This window comes from Eutrigla gurnardus (assembly GCF_963514095.1).
Source record: "Eutrigla gurnardus genome assembly, chromosome: 23".
In the NCBI taxonomy this organism is placed as follows: domain Eukaryota; kingdom Metazoa; phylum Chordata; class Actinopteri; order Perciformes; family Triglidae; genus Eutrigla; species Eutrigla gurnardus.
The window spans coordinates 1,275,111-1,293,394 of NC_139934.1; the positions used below are offsets into that span (position 1 = coordinate 1,275,111).

The 18,284-nt window shown below is 46.6% G+C and overlaps 1 protein-coding gene across 1 annotated transcript in view; it reads right to left on the bottom strand.

The window, feature by feature from the left end:
• The window catches only part of LOC311008983 (uncharacterized protein), a 12,607-nt gene extending 7,004 nt beyond the window's left edge, over window positions 1-5,603 (bottom strand). The window contains exons 1-13 of the mRNA XM_084002951.1: window positions 5,259-5,603; window positions 4,573-4,673; window positions 4,414-4,483; window positions 4,058-4,188; window positions 3,141-3,229; window positions 2,961-3,060; window positions 2,841-2,884; window positions 2,696-2,773; window positions 2,319-2,515; window positions 1,267-1,331; window positions 1,068-1,174; window positions 886-988; window positions 210-309 (exon numbers count right to left, since the gene is read on the bottom strand). Coding sequence (XP_083859077.1) covers window positions 210-309; window positions 886-988; window positions 1,068-1,174; window positions 1,267-1,331; window positions 2,319-2,515; window positions 2,696-2,773; window positions 2,841-2,884; window positions 2,961-3,060; window positions 3,141-3,229; window positions 4,058-4,188; window positions 4,414-4,483; window positions 4,573-4,673; window positions 5,259-5,514 — 1,441 coding nt within the window. The 5' untranslated portion in view covers window positions 5,515-5,603. The remainder of the gene's footprint in view (window positions 1-209; window positions 310-885; window positions 989-1,067; window positions 1,175-1,266; window positions 1,332-2,318; window positions 2,516-2,695; window positions 2,774-2,840; window positions 2,885-2,960; window positions 3,061-3,140; window positions 3,230-4,057; window positions 4,189-4,413; window positions 4,484-4,572; window positions 4,674-5,258) is intronic.
• Between the last annotated feature and the right edge of the window lie 12,681 nt (window positions 5,604-18,284).

The following is an 18,284-nucleotide window of genomic DNA, read 5'->3' on the forward strand; positions in this document are numbered from 1 at the left end:
AATATCCAGCTGAGTTGGTTAAAAATGCTAACTTTGCTGCTGCTTGCTACGTTAGCCGCTGCGCTAACCCACGTGACAGAACTGTGGGTGGTCCAGTTGCATTGCGGGGGATGTTGGCGGTGTGAATCTGCAGAGAGCCGGTTGAAAGCGTGGCTGCGAGTTCACACGGAGCTCAAACGCATCATAAAGGAGTCTTTCAGGCGGCGTACCCATGCCGGTCCCTGCAGGAGCCACTTCTCTGGAGAACAGCTCCAGAGCTTTCTTCTGTCTGTGGTGGGCCGCCATCCAGAGCACCGCCTCCCTGGAGTCCTGCAGACCAGAACACACGGCTGAGAGAAGTTTCAGTTGTTGGAGGACGTGCAGGGAGACAGGAACGCAGACGTGTGGGAGGCTGGAGGCGTGAAACGGGCTTAACGGCAACCCTGACCTGCTTCTGAGGACTCATTCAGACCGAGTGATGAAGGAGTTCAGGAGAACCAGAACGGAGAATCATCTGAATCTGGTTCTCTTTGATGGAATCAAATCAGCAGTAATTAAAATAAGCACTTTAATGCTTGTAAAGAAACGAGCTTCCTTCTGCAGCTCGTTTGTTAATGAGGCCAGATTGATTCTACATTCATTTATTAAAATATGTTTATGTATACAGGAAAGTTACAGTGATGCTCAGGAGGATATGGGATCTTATTGCTCTCACGGTAGAGAAAATATACTGATTTTAAATTATTAATTTCTTCATGCTGTATTTCTACAGGAGACATTCTGATTTATTTAAGATTTGACTGTTTTTTGCAACAAAAAAAGCAGCTTTGCTTCATAGAACTCTTCTTCCTGTGTTGTGACGTCTATATTAGTCGATTGTAACTGATTAAAGTGCGTCGGCGTCACCTTGCTGCGAGCGTTGGAGCCGTACGTGTCCTCGGCTCCGAGGACCTGGATGTTGACGGAGCCGAAGTCTTCCAGCTTCAGCTGCTTCAGCATCCGCCTCATCCTGAACACAGACACACGGCGTTATCGGCTGGGGTCGGGGGGGGGGGGGGGGGTCAGGGGTCGGGGGTCAGGGGACTCGCCGTTTGATGAGGCTCTCCGCCGTCCGCCGGGCCTTCTCCGCCGCTCTGGGGCCGGAGACGGGACACACCGCCGTCGCCCGGAACCCGTCCATGTAGGTGGCACACACCTGAAGCGACAGGGGGCGGAGCCAAATATTAATATTAATTCATATTAATTCATTAATTAAGAGAGAGAGAGAGAGAGAGAGGTTTGTTTTACCTTGTAGTCGTGTGACGGAGCGAAGCCTTTAGCTCCCGTCACTCTGACGGCCCCGCCCTCGACACCTGAAACACATGAACCTACATGAACGTCTGCCCCCCCCCCGTCCTCCGTCCTCAAACACACTGAGGAAGAGGAGGACGGCTCCTCGTCTTCTTCACCCCCGTTTGAACCGGACTGCAGACCCTCCAGTGGGTCATCTCCAGGTCACGATGTGAACTGGTGGTGAGAGACTGAGGGGTCGGCAGAGTCCAGCTGACATATTTACATGTTTAGAAGCAGCAGCTGAGGGTTCAGGTCTGGACCCGAGTCGAGCCAGGACTCCCACTTAGAGAAGCCCGGCCTGTTCCAGGACGTTTGGGTTTCACACAAATAACAGTTATGTAAATACTACGGCTCCCATAATGCTTTGTGGAACGTAAGCAGGAATGATATCCATTCATAAACCTTTATTTGTTTCCGTTTTGGGGAAACTGTCCCCATTGAATCCAGTAGCATGAACTCCCCCGACTCCTCCAGGCAGACACTAATGTTTGCTGGAGGTCACGGCGAGGTCACGGAGCCAGAGATGGGAACGTTCTCCACTTAATCTGAAATGTATACATAACGTATAACATCTGGAGGATTATTTATCCAGCGGGGAACGGGAGGAGGGGAGGCTGCTATCAGCGAGGAGGAGTTCAGTTGGGGAGTTCACGGCGAGGCGGGTTCAACCCGGGTTGATGGATCCACATGTTTGGTTCCTCTTTGAATGATGACTCATGAAACGCTGATAAAGAGTTTGTTGGAGGTTCAGAGGAGAGCAGGGTTCAGCCGGGGGTCGCTGGGCGGCTGCCAGATGAATGTTTGTGGGTTATGAAAACAGGCGAGGGTTCAGGCCGTGGTCGTGTCCTCAGCGTGGTCTGTGTGTGTGTGTGTGTGTGTGTGTGTGTGAGTGTGTGTGTGTGTGTGTGTGTGTGTGTGTGTGTGTGTGTGTGTGTCTGTGTGTGTGTGTGTGTGTGTGTGTGTGTGTGTGTCTGTGTGTCTGTGTGTGTGTGTGTGTGTGTGTGTACCTGCTACTTCCTGGATGAGAACCCGGCTGAAGTCACAGGTGACGTCGGGCAGCAGGTATCTCCGCGGGTCTCCGATCTCGTAGACCAGCTGCTCCGCCGCCGTGCCGAAGGTCACCAGGCCGCCGGTGTTGGGCGGCTTGGAGAGCAGGAAGGAGCCGTCTCCGGAGCACTGGACCACCGGGAAGCCCACGTTGTCCCTGAGACCAGGACCACAAGAGTCCACGAGATCACCGCCGTGCTCCACTTTGAAATCACCGTGTTTATTTCCAACATGTCTGTTTAATCTGATCGTTATGGTTTCTTATCTTATATTATTGTTCATATCTAATACCAGTACTAGTACCAGTAGTACTAGTACTAGTACGGGCTGTACTCACCAGTCAGGAACCTGGTGCCAGTCGGTGAAGATGCCGCCGGTGCTCTGAGCTCCACACTCGATCAGGTGACCTGCGAGGCTGACAGGCGAGGAGTGTCAGATCACGGCTCTCATGTTTCTATCTGTGTTTTTATTGGTTCATTTACCTCCCAGCAGCCAGCAGGTCATAATCACTGGAGTCCCATCCAAACTACAAACATGGAGGACATCCCGGTTACCTCCCTGACCTCATCATGACATTAATAATACTAGTAACTCAAACGTACGGCGTGCATGAGCGGCCCCAGAGACACGGCGCTGTCCACACACCGACCCGTCACCACGATGTCAGCGCCGAGGTCCAGACAGCGGCGGATAGGCCGGGCCCTGCGGGGGCGGGGCATAGAGGTGTGATCACAACAACAACCTGAGTGACAGACGGACGACGTCAGTGGGCGGAGTCATACCCCAGGTAAGCATTCATGCTGTGGAGAGTCTCAGGTAAACGCCGTCTGCTGCCGCCGGACGCCATCTTCACCTCAGACAGACTGGTTCTCTGAGAGGAGGAGACACGAGGAGGAGACAGGAGGAGGAGACAGGAGGACGAGATAGGAGGAGACAGGAGGAGGAGAGAGGAGACAGGAGGAGGAGACAGGAGGAGGAGACAGGAGACAGGAGGAGGAGACAGGAGACAGGAGACAGGAGGAGACAGGAGACAGGATGAGGAGACAGGAGGAGAGGAGGAGGAGACAGGAGACAGGAGGAGGAGACAGGAGGAGAGGAGGAGGAGACAGGAGACAGGAGGAGAGGAGGAGACAGGAGGAGGAGACAGGAGACAGGAGGAGGAGACAGGAGGAGAGGAGGAGACAGGAGGAGGAGACAGGAGACAGGAGGACGAGACAGGAGAAGGAGAGGAGGAGGAGAGGAGGAGGAGACAGGAGGAGAGGAGGAGGAGACAGGAGGAGACAGGAGGAGGAGACAGGAGGACGAGACAGGAGAAGGAGAGGAGGAGGAGAGGAGGAGGAGACAGGAGGAGACAGGAGACAGGAGGAGGAGACAGGAGGAGGAGACAGGAGAAGGAGAGGAGGAGGAGTGGAGGAGGAGACAGGAGGAGGAGAGGAGAGGAGGAGACAGGAGGAGGAGACAGGAGGAGGAGTGGAGGAGGAGACAGGAGGAGGAGAGGAGAGGAGGAGACAGGAGGAGACAGGAGGAGGAGAGGAGAGGAGGAGACAGGAGGAGGAGACAGGAGGAGGAGACAGGAGGAGGAGTGGAGGAGGAGACAGGAGGAGGAGAGGAGAGGAGGAGAGGAGAGGTTTTAAATCATGTCTATTAACAGACGATGTAACTGATGACGGCGATGATGCCGTTTCCATAGCGATCTCACGTGTGGCATGAGGTCATCCCCGGTCACCACGGCGACCTTGAGGTCCAGGCCGGCCTTCTTGATGACGCCCCGTATGGCGTCGGCACACGCCAGAGGGTTCACGCCTCCCGCGTTACTGACCACACGGATACCTGAGGGGGAGGAGCTTCTGTTAAACCAGACTCAGACCAGGACCACCTGAGACCCAGGACCACCAGAGACAGACTCAGACCAGGACCACCTGAGACAGACTTAGAACAGGACCGCTAGAGACAGACTTAGACCAGGACCACCTGAGACAGACTTAGACCAGGACCACCAGAGCCAAACTTAGACCAGGACCAGTTTGGATCCAGGCTCAACAGGACTGGACTCACCTTTGCGGTGGATGTCGTTGATGAACGGAGCGAGAGCCACGTGGACGAAGTCTGGAGCGTAGCCCTGGTTCTAAGAACAAAAACACACATATATTTATATACATATACATATATTTATACACAGGTAACATCCCGTTATGTGGTAACCTCGGGACTCACGGGGGTCTTGGTCTTGGCGGCGGTGAGCAGAGACATGGTGATCTCACTGAGGTAGTCAAACACCAGGAAGTCCAGCTTCCCGCCGTAGACCAGCTGAGGCACTGGAACACAACGGTACAGGTATACTCATATTCTACTACATCTCAGAGGGAAATACTTCACTTTTTACTACCCTCCACTGTTTAACGATGGGTGCTTCACAATAATAAAATTAATAATAATAATATTTTACCTTATTGTACTGTTTTCATTTGTAATGTTATTGTATTTGATTGTGTTTTTCTTCCATAAAAACAGCAACAAAGTGTTAAAGGTAACACTGCTATGACCATTTTAATATCCCTTCTGGGATTAATAAAGTATATATATCTATAGATGACTTGTATAAATATATAGATGAGTTTATTATATTATATATTTTACTTTTTACTGCCCTCCACTACTTCAGATTACTAATCCAACATATAATCAGGTTAAAACTGGTTATACTATTATTAGTACTACATGTATTATTACACTAACAAACTACCCAGCTGTAGTTACCTGGAAATACCACGTGTTCACAGAAACCACGTGAATAAACCACAATAAGGGTTGGATGGAAAAGGTAAACAAACACCTGTTAGCTTAGCCGTGTGCTAGCAGAATGAAGCTACCGCGCTAGCTTGAGCAGGTGTGTTGTTTACCTGAGACGGCCGTGTCTCCCCAGAATCCGGAGGCGCATCCGATCCGGACCGGTCTGGTCCCGCCGGCAGGACTCGTGTAGGACCTGGAGCCGGTTCCGTCTCGGTGTGTCGTACGCGATGAGGCGTTAGCACACGAGCTAACATGCGCTAACCTGAAGTCAGACTGTAAACCGACGCACTTTTCTGCGCTTCCGGCGCGCGACAGCCGCCCGAAGGCCGCGGGCGCGTGTCGGAGTGCACGTGGAGACTTAAACATAATTAATACACGGAATTATGAAGACAGGAGAGAGAAAAGAAAACGACAAGAGAATGTACTTGAAAAGTTCAAGGTGCACCGGTCCACCCATTAAAACAGTCCGGCAGGAAACACGTCACGGAACGATTCCGTTCATCGTGGTCTCAGGATCTTTACGGCAGTAAAAGTAGCCAACTAATAACCACACAGTAAAAAATACTCCGTTATAGTAAAAGTACAAATACTACACAGTAAAAAAAACATCTTTTATAGTTAAAGTACTAATAACACACAGTAAAAAAATATTCTGTTACAGTAAAAGTACTAATATCACACAGTAAAAAAAACAACAACTCTGTTACAGTAAATGTACTAGTACCACACAGTAAAAATACCATGTTACAGTAAAAATTATATTCTGTACTCAAGTACAGATGTTTGTGTACTGATTCAAACTTCTTTGCACAACTAAGTGAAAAAGTACAGGCTCTGAAATGTACTCAAAGTAAAAAAGTTAAAAGTATCACTATGAAGGACATTTCTATTGGCTGTCTTTTACAAGGCTAACTGAATCTGGTATCATATTAATATATATATTTTTACATCATGGATAATTATTCTTACATGCAGGGAGTGAAAAAAAAAGTAGTCTGAAAAAGAAATACTCAAGTAAAGTACAGATCCCTGTAAATTGTATTTGTACTTTATTACTTCCCGCCCCTGAAAGTAATAATACCACACAGGATAAATACAATGGACTAATGGATTCATGGATGAATGGTTCTGTACTGTGTGTGTGTGTGTGTGTGTGTGTGTGTGTGTGTGTGTGTGTGTGTGTGTGTGTGGTTTTGAATACCATGAAATAGATTTCATTCAAATCTGATTAACTTCTAAATATAGCCAATACTGCTAACTGCTAACTGTTAGCGCCACCTATCATAAAAGAGCGGTAACACAGATACGAGTCAGCTGATTGATCTGTAACATGTGACGATATTTTGATGAATAAAACATAGGGAATAACATGAGTGGCTTGGCATCATGCAAAACAAGCTGCTAGAATTTCCCTCTGATGCAGACAAAAACAACACGAACTGACGGTCCGTCAGCAGGACACCTGTCGGACAAAAACGTAGACGTAAACGGAAAGGTAGGTGCTTTACATTTTCTAGTGGATTTAATATTTAATAACTTGTTGATTCAAGGAGTCAGAACAACATTTAGATTTACAGAAACCAGAAAAAGTTTTATTTGTTAGTTTTGGATTGGTGGAGAGAAGATCAGAACTTCACCTCCTTGTTCTCGTCGTTTAAGAGGAAGCCCAGATGTTATCATGTTTTTACAAACTAAACGAGGGAAGTCAATATCTTGTACATTTGGATTTTACCAGAGAAGATGTTGTATTTTATTTTTATGAAGGTTTAATCTCTAAAGAATGTAAATGATGGATGGATGGACAGATGGATGGGTGGATGGACTTTATTCATCCCAGGTCATCACATACAAATCTTCTCCTCAGGCTTCCAATCATCAGAGATGGAGGTCAACTCGTCGTCCAACGCCTCGCTGCCGCCCCCCGGCTGCTTCACCAACTCCTCCGTCTCTCCGAGCCTCTTCATTTGCATTGAAAAGCCCATCAGCTCCACCATGTTCAAGGTCTTCACCTTCACCGAAGTCCTCGTCCTGCTGCCGCTCTACATCCTCATCCTCTGTTTGGGTCTCCAAGGGTGGCGGCGTCAGCGCTCCGTCGCCGCGGGGGCACCAAGCCACTCGGATGTCATCACCTACCACATGGTCATCGTGGAGATCCTCGGCATCCTGGGCTGGGTCCTTTACATAAGTGTCCTCCATAATTGTAATCTGGCGATGCCCATAGTTGGGTATTATTTTCTTTCCATCACTTACCCTGGACAGACGTTTTTTCACTGCCTGACTTGCATGGAGCACTACCTGGCTGTTGTTCACCCCATCACCTACCTGGGCCTGAGGACGGGAGACGGGGTGAAGGTCCGAAACATCGCCATCGGTTGTGTTTGGCTGCTGAACTTGGGGATGACGGGTTTGACTGCTCTGAGCTTCCCCGACTTTCCCGCTGTCCTTTGTTTCACCATGATAGCCTTCAGCTTATCTTTCATCATTTTCTGCAGCCTTTCGGCTCTTCGCGTGCTGATTCGTCTAGGGCTGGGGAAAGTGGGCGGGGTCAGGGAACGAATCGACCAATCTAAGCAGCGGGCATTCCACACCATCCTGGCCATAATGGGAACGCTGATTTTGAGGTTGTGCGGCCAGCTGGTAAGCGCTTTCATGTTCAACCTTGAGTCGGACATCGGAGTAAACGGATGTCAGGTGCTAATTTTCAGCTTCTGGCTCTGTCTGCCGAGCAGCTTTGTTCTACCGCTGCTGTTTCTGCAAAGAGCAGGAAAACTAGCATGTTCTGGTCGGAGTGAAAACTAGATAGAGCTAGTTTGTAACGTATATTGGTCAGAATAAGAAGTGACCTGTTAGTTTGATTGTTAGTGCATCACAACATAGGTTCCTGCTTGTTGCTGCGTAGGGGGTTCTCACTGCTCCTCTATTACTTCTGCCTGGTTCAGACTATGAGATATTTGTGTCGGTACGATGCCCAAGGTAAGGCACTACCCTGGCCTTCCCTTAAAGCTTCTTTCCCAAGACAATTACTTCTAGTCCAGACACAGCTCACACGGAATTCCTCCACCGACGCAACAGGAACTCAAAGGACAGTCCCTTTCCTTCGTAGGAACCTGAAGAGGGCAACCTTTCTTCAGAGGAACAACCAAAAACCAACCCTTCCTCAAGGACTGGTAACAATCCGGGCATAGCTTTAGTTAGGAACTTAATGTGATGTTTTAATGTTCCATGGGATTTTCTTTTTGTGTTTGTGTTGTTTAGTTTGATCTAGAACTAATCCAACTCTGCTACCAGTACACTACATATCTCAGACAGCCTTCCTCGCCGTCTCCAGCAAAGAACTTCCCCGCTCTCTTTGTCTAGACCACACGGCTGACAGTCAACACTCACACTTGTATAGTAGTTATTTAGATGGGTCACTTAGATTTAGTTATGTTTATTTGTTAATAAACCTTTTGAATATACCGCTGTATGTGTGTGTTTATTAATATTGTTTAATAATGAATGCTATCAATCATCTTCTCTGTAAAGAATTCCAAATTCCTTCCAATGTACAGCTGTTAAACAATTATTCAATTAATTATAAATCAAAGTTCCTTATTGATAGTTAGAGTATCGAACTGGTCTTTGGGCAACCAGCATCTGCTTTGTCGTTTCCTGAAGTTACCAGTGCAACTAGGGGGATGATGGTCCGTAAACAGTCCGTTTCTGGGATTAGACTCAACCAGGTGGTCATTATTGGTTTTGCAAAAATGCAAAGCACTCCCAGTAGTTTTTTTCCTCCAAATGATCAAGACATGCCTCCTTCCACAGTACATGTTCCAGCAGGAGAGCAGTGTGGAAACAGGAGACGGACACACCTCATCAAGAAGACAAGGTTTGTGTCTTTTTATGTCCTCTAATGTGTTCACGACTCATCGTCCAAACAATTATCTGATCGTCAATGACAAACCTATTTACCATGAATAAATGGGACTTTTATAATTACTTTTATAAGGCAACCAAAGAACGTTCACTCGTTAAATAATGTTAATGCTCACAACTTTTACAATTTCTGATTCTTTTAACATTGTGTTTGTAGGCATTTGCAGTCTACACGGTCTGAGAGTTTATTATGGATGTCCTTTCAATTTTGCATTCATTTGAGTTGTTGATTTCTGTATAACAGACAAATGCAAAACCTCTTCCTCTGTCTGCCGGCGGATTACAGACATGAGTAGACTCAAGTTTCCGGGTTTATTCGCTCCAAACCAGTTGATGGGAACAGAACTTTTTTGTATATCCTTTTTTCTGCAAATTTTCAAAAGTTTGCTTTAAATTTGCTCGACAATCCAATGGAAACACAGCTACTGTTGTACCATCAGTTGTGAGTTGTAGCCTCCCGGACCCCCCTAATCTCTCTCTCTCACAGGTCATGTCCACCAACTCTTCATCCTCCCTCAACGACACCCACGTCCTTCCTCCCTTCCTAATGTGCCTGGAATCCCTGGGCAGCACCGTCATCTACATCATGTATACCTTCGTCAACATCCTTGTCCTCCTCCCTCTCTACATCCTCGTCCTTCATGTGGGCTTCCAGCGATGGAGGCATGGCCACGCCAGGCAGACGGTGAGCCACTCCGACTTCTTCACCTACCACATGGTCGCCGTGGAGATCCTCGGCTCTTCTGGGATGCTGTTCTACTGCGCGGGCTTGGCCCCTCGCAGTGCAGCGGTGATAATGTTGGGGGTGTACTTGTACAGCGTTATCTTTCCTGGACAGACTGCGTTTCACCTCCTGACCTGCGTGGAGCGCTACCTGGCCGTCGTTCACCCCGTCGCCTACCTGCGGCTGAGGACGAAGGCCGGGGTCCGGATCAGGAACGTCGCCATCTCGTGCGCCTGGCTGACTTGCTTTGCATGGGTCGGGCTGACAAAATTGTACTTGCCCAGTGTACCCGCCACGCCATTGCTCTGCATGTTGGGCGTCTCAGTCGTCGTTATAGCGTTCTGCTGCCTTTCGGTCCTCCGCGCTCTGGCTCATCCGGCGCCCGGCGAGGCGGGCGGGGACAGGGAGCAGGTTGACCAATCGAAGAGGAGAGCTTTCCACATCATCTCAATCATAATGGGAGCTTTGTCGCTGAGGTTTGTCGGGCTTATGGTCACTTTCGGCTTGTCCTATTTACAGTCGATCCATGAAGACGATTTGTGTGCGTTGCTGGATTTGGGGATCTCGCTGAACGTGCCGAGCAGCCTCGTCCTGCCTCTGCTGTTCCTCCACAAGGCAGGGAAGCTGGCATGTTGTAGGCAGAGCCCTGAATCAGGCTGACGAGTCGAGTGAGGAAAGAGCTACATGTATCACAACATGTGTTTGGATTAGGATGGAATCTAATACAATGTACAATCAGTTTTTTAGTCGCCTTTAATAAACACCATTTCCCGTAAGCCAGTTCCACAGTCAGCCAGTTTTGGTATTTTCCCAAAGCAATTGTAGAAAATATTTTTTTGTGTCTGTGTGTTGTGTACTTATATTTAGGTTGCTGTATATTCATATTTGAGTAGCTGTTTATTTTTATTTGACATTCTATACATTTATATTTAGGTTGCCATAAATTTGTTCTGTGCAAATGTATGAATGGAAAGCCTGAGTTCCTATAAATATTCCCATAAACGTCTCTTCAATTTCCATAATAAATATTATTATCATCACTGAATAAATTATTGTAATGCATTTATTTACATGTATATATTTGTTAGCGTTTGATGATGATGATGATGATTGCTTATTATCACCCGGTGGTTTTGTAGAAGGCCGTGTGTCCATGAAGGGATGCTGCCATGTAACTGATCCTCCAACCAGAATTTCCTTACAGAATGACGAAACTGAGCTAAAAGGTCTGATCGGAACATGCAAAGAAGCCACAGTATTTTCCTCCTACACCGACTCCAACACTCATCAGTCACGTCCGACAAGACACCGGCCGACCGTCAGCGGAGCAGCAGCAGAAACAAGGTAATCATTTCATGATGACTATTGACGTATGATTCATGTAATTCTCTCTACTCTTTTTAACTGGTTAATGTGTTTCTAACTTAAAGGCATGCTGGTGTGTTAGCAGTTTTAAGCTTCTTAAAAATGAATTGTCTGAAAATGCTACAAACAGCAAACACCTAGAAATGTGAACACAAACTATTAAAAGAAATGTCTGAAATGGAAGAGAAGTTATGTCATAAAATTTATTTAGTAGAAATTGGCTCCACCTCAACCATCGATTTGTTAAATACTATAAACCCCATTAATGTGTGTTAATAATGTTAAATTATATTTATATTATTTACAGTACATTAATATGCCAAGAGAAAGGTAAAAAACAATCCACATTTCAAAGAAACGGGCTACATTATGGATTTTTTGGAGAAAACCAATTCATTATTCTTTCATAAATAATAAATTACTGGTTACAACTGGGGCTGCACGGTGGTGTAGTGGGTAGCACTGTCGCCTCACAGCAAGAGGGTCCCGGGTTCGATCCCTGGGTCGGCCCGGGCTCCTTCTGTGTGGAGTTTGCATGTTCTCCCCGTGTAAGCGTGGGTTCTCTCCGGGTTCTCCGGCTTCCTCCCACAGTCCAAAGACATGCAGGATGGGGATAGGTTAATTGATGACTCTAAATTGCCCGTAGGTGTGAATGTGAGCGTGAATGGTTGTTTGTCTCTACATGTTGGCCCTGCGATAGACTGGTGTCCTGTCCAGGGTGTACCCTGCCTTCACCCAATGACAGCTGGGATCGGCTCCAGCCCCCCCGTGACCCTAAAATACAGGATAAGCGGTAGAAAATGGATGGATGGATGGATGGTTACAACTGGTTGCATGCGTTGTTTGCTTACCTTTTATTTACTGATGTTTCCCCTTTCTTCCTCTTCCTCTACAGATGTTTCTTACAAACATGTCCGTCAACTCTTCCCCCGCCGTCCTCCATCTTCTCTACTTCGAGTGCTTCGTCTCCTCCACCGCCAATATCACTTTTGCCGCTTTCTCCGTCACCAACATCCTCCTCCTCCTGCCTCTCTCCATCCTCGTCCTCTGCCTGGCTGTCAGTCAGCGCTCCGCCTCTTCCGGGACACCGATGAGTCACTCCGACCTCTTCGCGTACCACATGGTCGCCATGGAGATTGTCGGCGTCTTGGGATCTGGCTTCTACTGTTGTGGCCTTTACGCCGACAGCCAGGAGGTGATGACGCTGGGGTTTTACGCCTGCGCCATCATCCTGCCTGGACACTCACACTTCCACATCCTGACCTGTGTGGAGCGCTACCTGGCTGTCGTTTACCCCATCACCTACCTGGGGCTGAGGAGGAAGGCCGGGGTCCAGATCAGGAACATCACCATTGGGTGCACTTGGTTGCTGTGCTTCGGGTGGGTGGGTCTCGTCATCCTGGGGCGCCCAAGCTTTCCCATCGTCCCGTTTCTTTGCCTCTTCGCCTTCACCTTGGTTGTCGTCTGTCTCTGCTGCCTTTCTGTCCTCTGTGTTCTGATTCGCCCGGGGCCTGGGGAGGTAGGCGGGGACAGAAGGCGGGATGACCAATCGAAGCGGAGGGCTTTTCACACCGTCACGTCCATAACGGGAGTGTTGTTGTTTAAGTTTGGTGGGCTCCTGGTTTTCACTGGCATCAGTTTGGGGATGATGACCAACAGTGATGGGTGCGCGGTGCTCATGTCGGCGTTCTGGCTCTGCCTGCCCAGCAGTCTGGTTCTACCACTGCTGTTTCTCCACAGAGCAGGAAAACTGGCATGTTGTCACTAAAAAAAACAAATCAGGATGATGAGCCAAGAAAAGGTGTTGATATTATGAATTACCATTTTATCAAACGAAATTATTTGATCACATTAAATGCCGGTCTGACAAGGCCTTTAGGCCAGTTTAAATCAAACCTGTCAAACAAAACAGCGTCCTAACCTGCGGTGTTCCCCAAGGCTCCATCCTTGGCCCCCTGCTGATTTCAATATGCATGTTTACCCTTGGTCACATTATAAACAAAACATTTTATACCATTGTTATGCAGATTACACTGTTTTTAAAAAATGGTATTGAATCAATATAAGCACGTCATTTAATTATTTTCTTTTTGTTTATTTTACTTTTCTATTTCAGGTAATTCATTTCATTTAAGTGTGGAATTGTTCATTTTGTTCCTATGTAAGACACTCTGCAACATTATTTTACAAGATCATTTCAAGTGTAATTCCTAATAAAATGAACGGCTCGGTGTATCAGAAGAGTTTAGACTCTACCAGATTCATTGTTTTTATTGTTTTCCATTTCTAATCTTATTTATTGGTTTTGTCTATTTCTAAACGTTTTTTGCTAATCAAATTTCCTGCAACTCACAGACATAACCTTATCGGGTTTATTCTGTCATTTGCATGACCACTGCTACTAAAGCTGTGCCTTCTGGAAACACATTGCTTCTGATTTGCATTTGCTTCTATCTCTGGCTCCACCTGTACTTGAAACAATCACAATCCTAGATCATCACAGGGACAAATACTCTTACCTGATCATGTTAATTAGCTCCAGTACACAACAATAAGTCATACATACTCAGACAAAATAAGAAGTATCAGATCTGATATTCACAATTTATCAAAGAGAAAGATGATGAAAACGTATTGTACAGTTGTTTAATCTTGATTAATGAATACATTGAAAACAGGTCAAATGATGTGACAGTGTTTTCCTGAAGAGACTAGAAGTTATTAATTAAAATTAGGTCAAGATGAATAAAACCTATGAAGTCCAATGCATGCCTATTGGCTCTACAACTTTGCTTTTTTCACCATCAAGAGCAGTGAAAATGTAATTTAAAAATGCTTAATATGGAATATAAAACACATTGAGCAACCACACACAGTGGGAAACCTCACGAGAACACCCGAGAAACCATGTTTATCATTTAAGTAATCTGTCAACATGTTACTGAACCCTACAGTACAGTGCTATTCCACTCGACATATGTTGTAAAAACAGTAAACTTTATATGAAAGTGGCCCGCTACAACAGTCGCTGTGGTACATCCCGCTACAGTGATTTGAATAGCCATGTCCCTTCAACTCTTTTGATTTGAGCTTATCAGCATGACAGTTTAGAGGAGGTCTTTTCTGGATTATGATGCTCCGATCTTCAACCTGATCCAGATGAACAGCCAGGCAGTTTTCCGGCCCGGTGCAGAAACAGCAGCGGCAGCACCAAACTGCTGGGCAGCGAGAACCAGGACGCGGACGCCATCACCGCACACCCGACCGCGTTGCTCATTATCAGTGAGACCTTGACGGCATTGCAAACCACCATCCCTCCGAAGCACAAGAACAGCGCTCCCGTTATGGTCGTGATGGTGTGGAAGGCCCTCCGTTTCATCTGGTGGACTGGTTCCCCGTCCCGGCTCTCGGCCCCCGGCCCCGGGTGTCTCAGAGCGCAGAGGACCGAAAAGCTGCAAAAACAGACGACCACGAAGGCAAACGCCACGAAGCAGAAATACAGGATCACGTTGGGCCGGATCGTCTTCACAACGAACAGCACCCAAACGATTGCGATGCTGATATTTCGGGTCTTGACCCCGCCCGAGTTCTTCTGATGCAGGTAGGCGACCGGGTGGACCACGGCCAGGTAGCGCTCCACACAGGTCAGGGTGTGGAAGTGCACTTTAACGGACCAGGTGGTGGTGAAAACATCCAAGCTGTACCTCAGCACCACCAGGAGATTGGCATACATGCCCACAATGAAGAAGAAAGACGCGCCGATCGCGATCATCTCCATGGCGACCAGGTGGAAGGTGAAGACGTCGGAGTGACTGGTCGCCGCCGCCGCCGTGGTGCGCTGCTGCCTCCACCGCTGGTAACCGAGGTAGAGGACGAGGGCGGAGAGAGGGAGGAGGAGGACAGCGTTGGTGACGGAGAAGGAGGTGAAGATTAAGACAGTGGTCCTCGACTGGTAGCATTCCAGGACCGGGAACGAGGAGTTGGAGGCGAGGCTAGGAGCGTCGAGGGAGGAGTCGGCGAAGTTAAAGATGACTGACATGGTTCTGAAAAAGGAGGCGGAGGATTACAACGACGGAAACGGAGAAAACACAAGAAGATGAAAATATACAACTTACTGAAGGATAAATCCATTCACAACAAAAACAAATGAGCGGAAGCAACTTCGTGTTACTTTAAAAAATAACAAATTAACAATTTCAAGAAAAATATTGATTGCCCAACGGTCACACACACAATAACAATAATGATAAAACTCTATGTTCCATAAAGTATGACTATTAACAACTTCCATTACATGATGATGCTTTACCAGACTTTCAAGATTTTTGAAAATATTTATTTTGTCTTTTAAACTATATTTAAAAGACTATATACTTTTGTACTTTATTCATAACAAATGCATAAAACATATATACTGTACATGACATGTCACGTGAAACAAAAGTTGTAATTAAGAACAATAATACGAGAATGTTATATTTTTTAAACATCACCCACCTCAGCAGATTGTATTCGTCCGTCTCCTGCAGCTCCGAACTCACCGACTGCGACTCGCCGCTGTCCGCTCAGCGTTTATCAGAAAGCGTGTCGTGAGAACATAAATCTGTGTGTGTTCTCCACGGTCATAAGTCACAGCGAGAGGTTTTTTGCATGTTGGAGAACTGATGCAATTTTTTCCGGCAAATTGCAAAGGCAAATTGTAGTTTTCCCCATGATTGCTCTGCAGGGAGATCAGACACCAAAACACACACAACAACAAAAGTTATCATTGTCTGTAGAAATGACTCAACCAAAAAACACACACATTATATTTTCAATATTATTGACCTTTATTTGAATACAGTGACATCATTATGCAGAAATTGTATCACACAGATAGTCTTGCAATTTAAAAAGCTTTCTCAAACATGAAATTACAATTCGACAAACACAAACAAATAATATGCTATATGAATATATATGTATATATCTGACCGGATTCAGATAACAAATACAATCATCTTAAAACCCTGTAGTAAACACCATGGCAACTACTTTCCAACACCCTAATAAGATCCTAACAACCCCTCCAACACACAAGCGACACCGTTGCCATATCCATAATCTCCATTGCGGCCTATTAAATCATAGCATTAGCATAGCCCCAGGACTCAAATTGCATCCCATTTTTCAAATTATTTTCGGCCCAATTATCACAACAAAGCTGAGGTTCATGTATAATCGGACGTTTCTTTTTATCAACACAAATTGACACAAATTACATTATGATACAAAACCAACGTTAATGCAGCAAAACCACTTAGTCGGGTACAGGATAAAATGACATGAAAAAAATGGACTCTTCAAGACTAGGCTAAATCAGATGATATAATCTTCCATCCACATGAATCTGATACAACAAACTGGTTCTGCTAGTCCAACGTACTCTTCATCCCCCCACCAATCTTTCTTTAAATTGAAGCCTGTGTTTCTCTTTACACACTTTTATAACAGCAGCATGTTGGTTTCCCTGCCCTCTGTAGATACAGCAGAGGCATCACCAAAGCGGAGGGCAGATTAAACCAGTATACCAAACTCTGTACAACACAGATGCTTTGGAAGTCTAGTATTGCCAGGCTACTCAAACACATGACACAAAAGTACCCTAGAAACCACAACCACAGCATGCCTGTTATGGCCATTATCGTGTGGAAAGCCCTCTGCTTCGACTGGTCGACTTGCTCCCTTGTCCCGCCCACTTCCCCAGGCCGTGGGCGAATCAGAACGCGCAGAACAGAAAGGCTGCAGAAAGACACAACAAGTACTGAGGGGACCAAGGTGCAGCAAAGTGATATGATCAATACAATAGGTTTGAACAGGGCTAGGAATACGGCACACCATCCAAAGCACAGCAGCCAAACACATCCGATGCTGATATTTCTGATCCTGACCCCCTGCCCCTTTCTCAGCCGCAGGTAGGTGACGGGATGAACCACAGCCAGGTAGCGCTCCATGCAGGTGAGGATGTGACAAAGCCCCACGCCGCTAAAAGTGCTGGATTGGATCCAGTACGCCAATAGCATCATCCATTCGGGACCGGCAGAGGAGGCCCAATAGAAGGAGGTACCCCCCAACAACCAGACCAGCTCCATGGCGGCCGTGTGGTAGGTGATGACGTCGGTGTGGCTCATCGCGGTGAAAGAACGCTGCTGCCGCCATCGCTGGTAACCCAGATACAGGACGCCGGTGGAGAGAGGGAGGATGAAGAACGCTCTGGTGACTACGAAGGCGTCCATGATGAAAACACTAGCTGGGAATCTGGAGCAACGTAAGGGGACTGAATCGAGGGAGGAGTTGGAGAACGAAGAAGAGTTGATTGACATGTCGGCCATGTGTAGAAGCCTGAGGTGGAGAAAGAGAAAACCAGTGGCATCAGTGAGCTGTCGGGCAACAACACAAACGAGGGGTGGAGGGGTAATAATCAATACGTTATATCGCAAAATTTAACGTGGCAAGAACGGATTGATGCACGGGGTGCCAAGTATCGATCCTGAAGATCTCAGACTTTTGGTATCGCAAATAAAAGTTGGCGTGATTGGCAGGAAATTGGTCAAAACCAAAGATGGAGTGTCAGTCAGTCTGTCTGTATTGCTAACAAACCCAATCTGACAACTTAACCTCATTATATAAACAGATGTTGACAAACTGCATGATTTGCAGTTGGAAAAATACTCAGCATATCACGTCATTCTTTAAATGGCAATAAGATCGTATCATGTGGCCTCTGGTGAATCCCACCCGTATTAACAACTGATGACATTTTACATTTCTGATGAATTTCAATAACCAAAGTTAAACGATAACTTCCGACGGTGGTTGTTGAGATATTTCACTTAAAAACAAAAATGTCAACCTTATGTTTGCACTGCAGGAACAGTCACAGGATCGTCAAAGTCGGTAGGATTTGTCCTCTGGGGACCATGAAAGACTCAAACCGTAATGCAAAATCCTTTAGTAGTCAAATAAAACCCACCTTGTCAGCATTGTTTGTCCGTCTCCTGCGTCTGGCAACTCCCCAACTCCCGGTCCAAATATAATCATCTGTTGGTTGTTTAAGATGTTCATGTGGGACAGATGGAGGCTGCAGTTG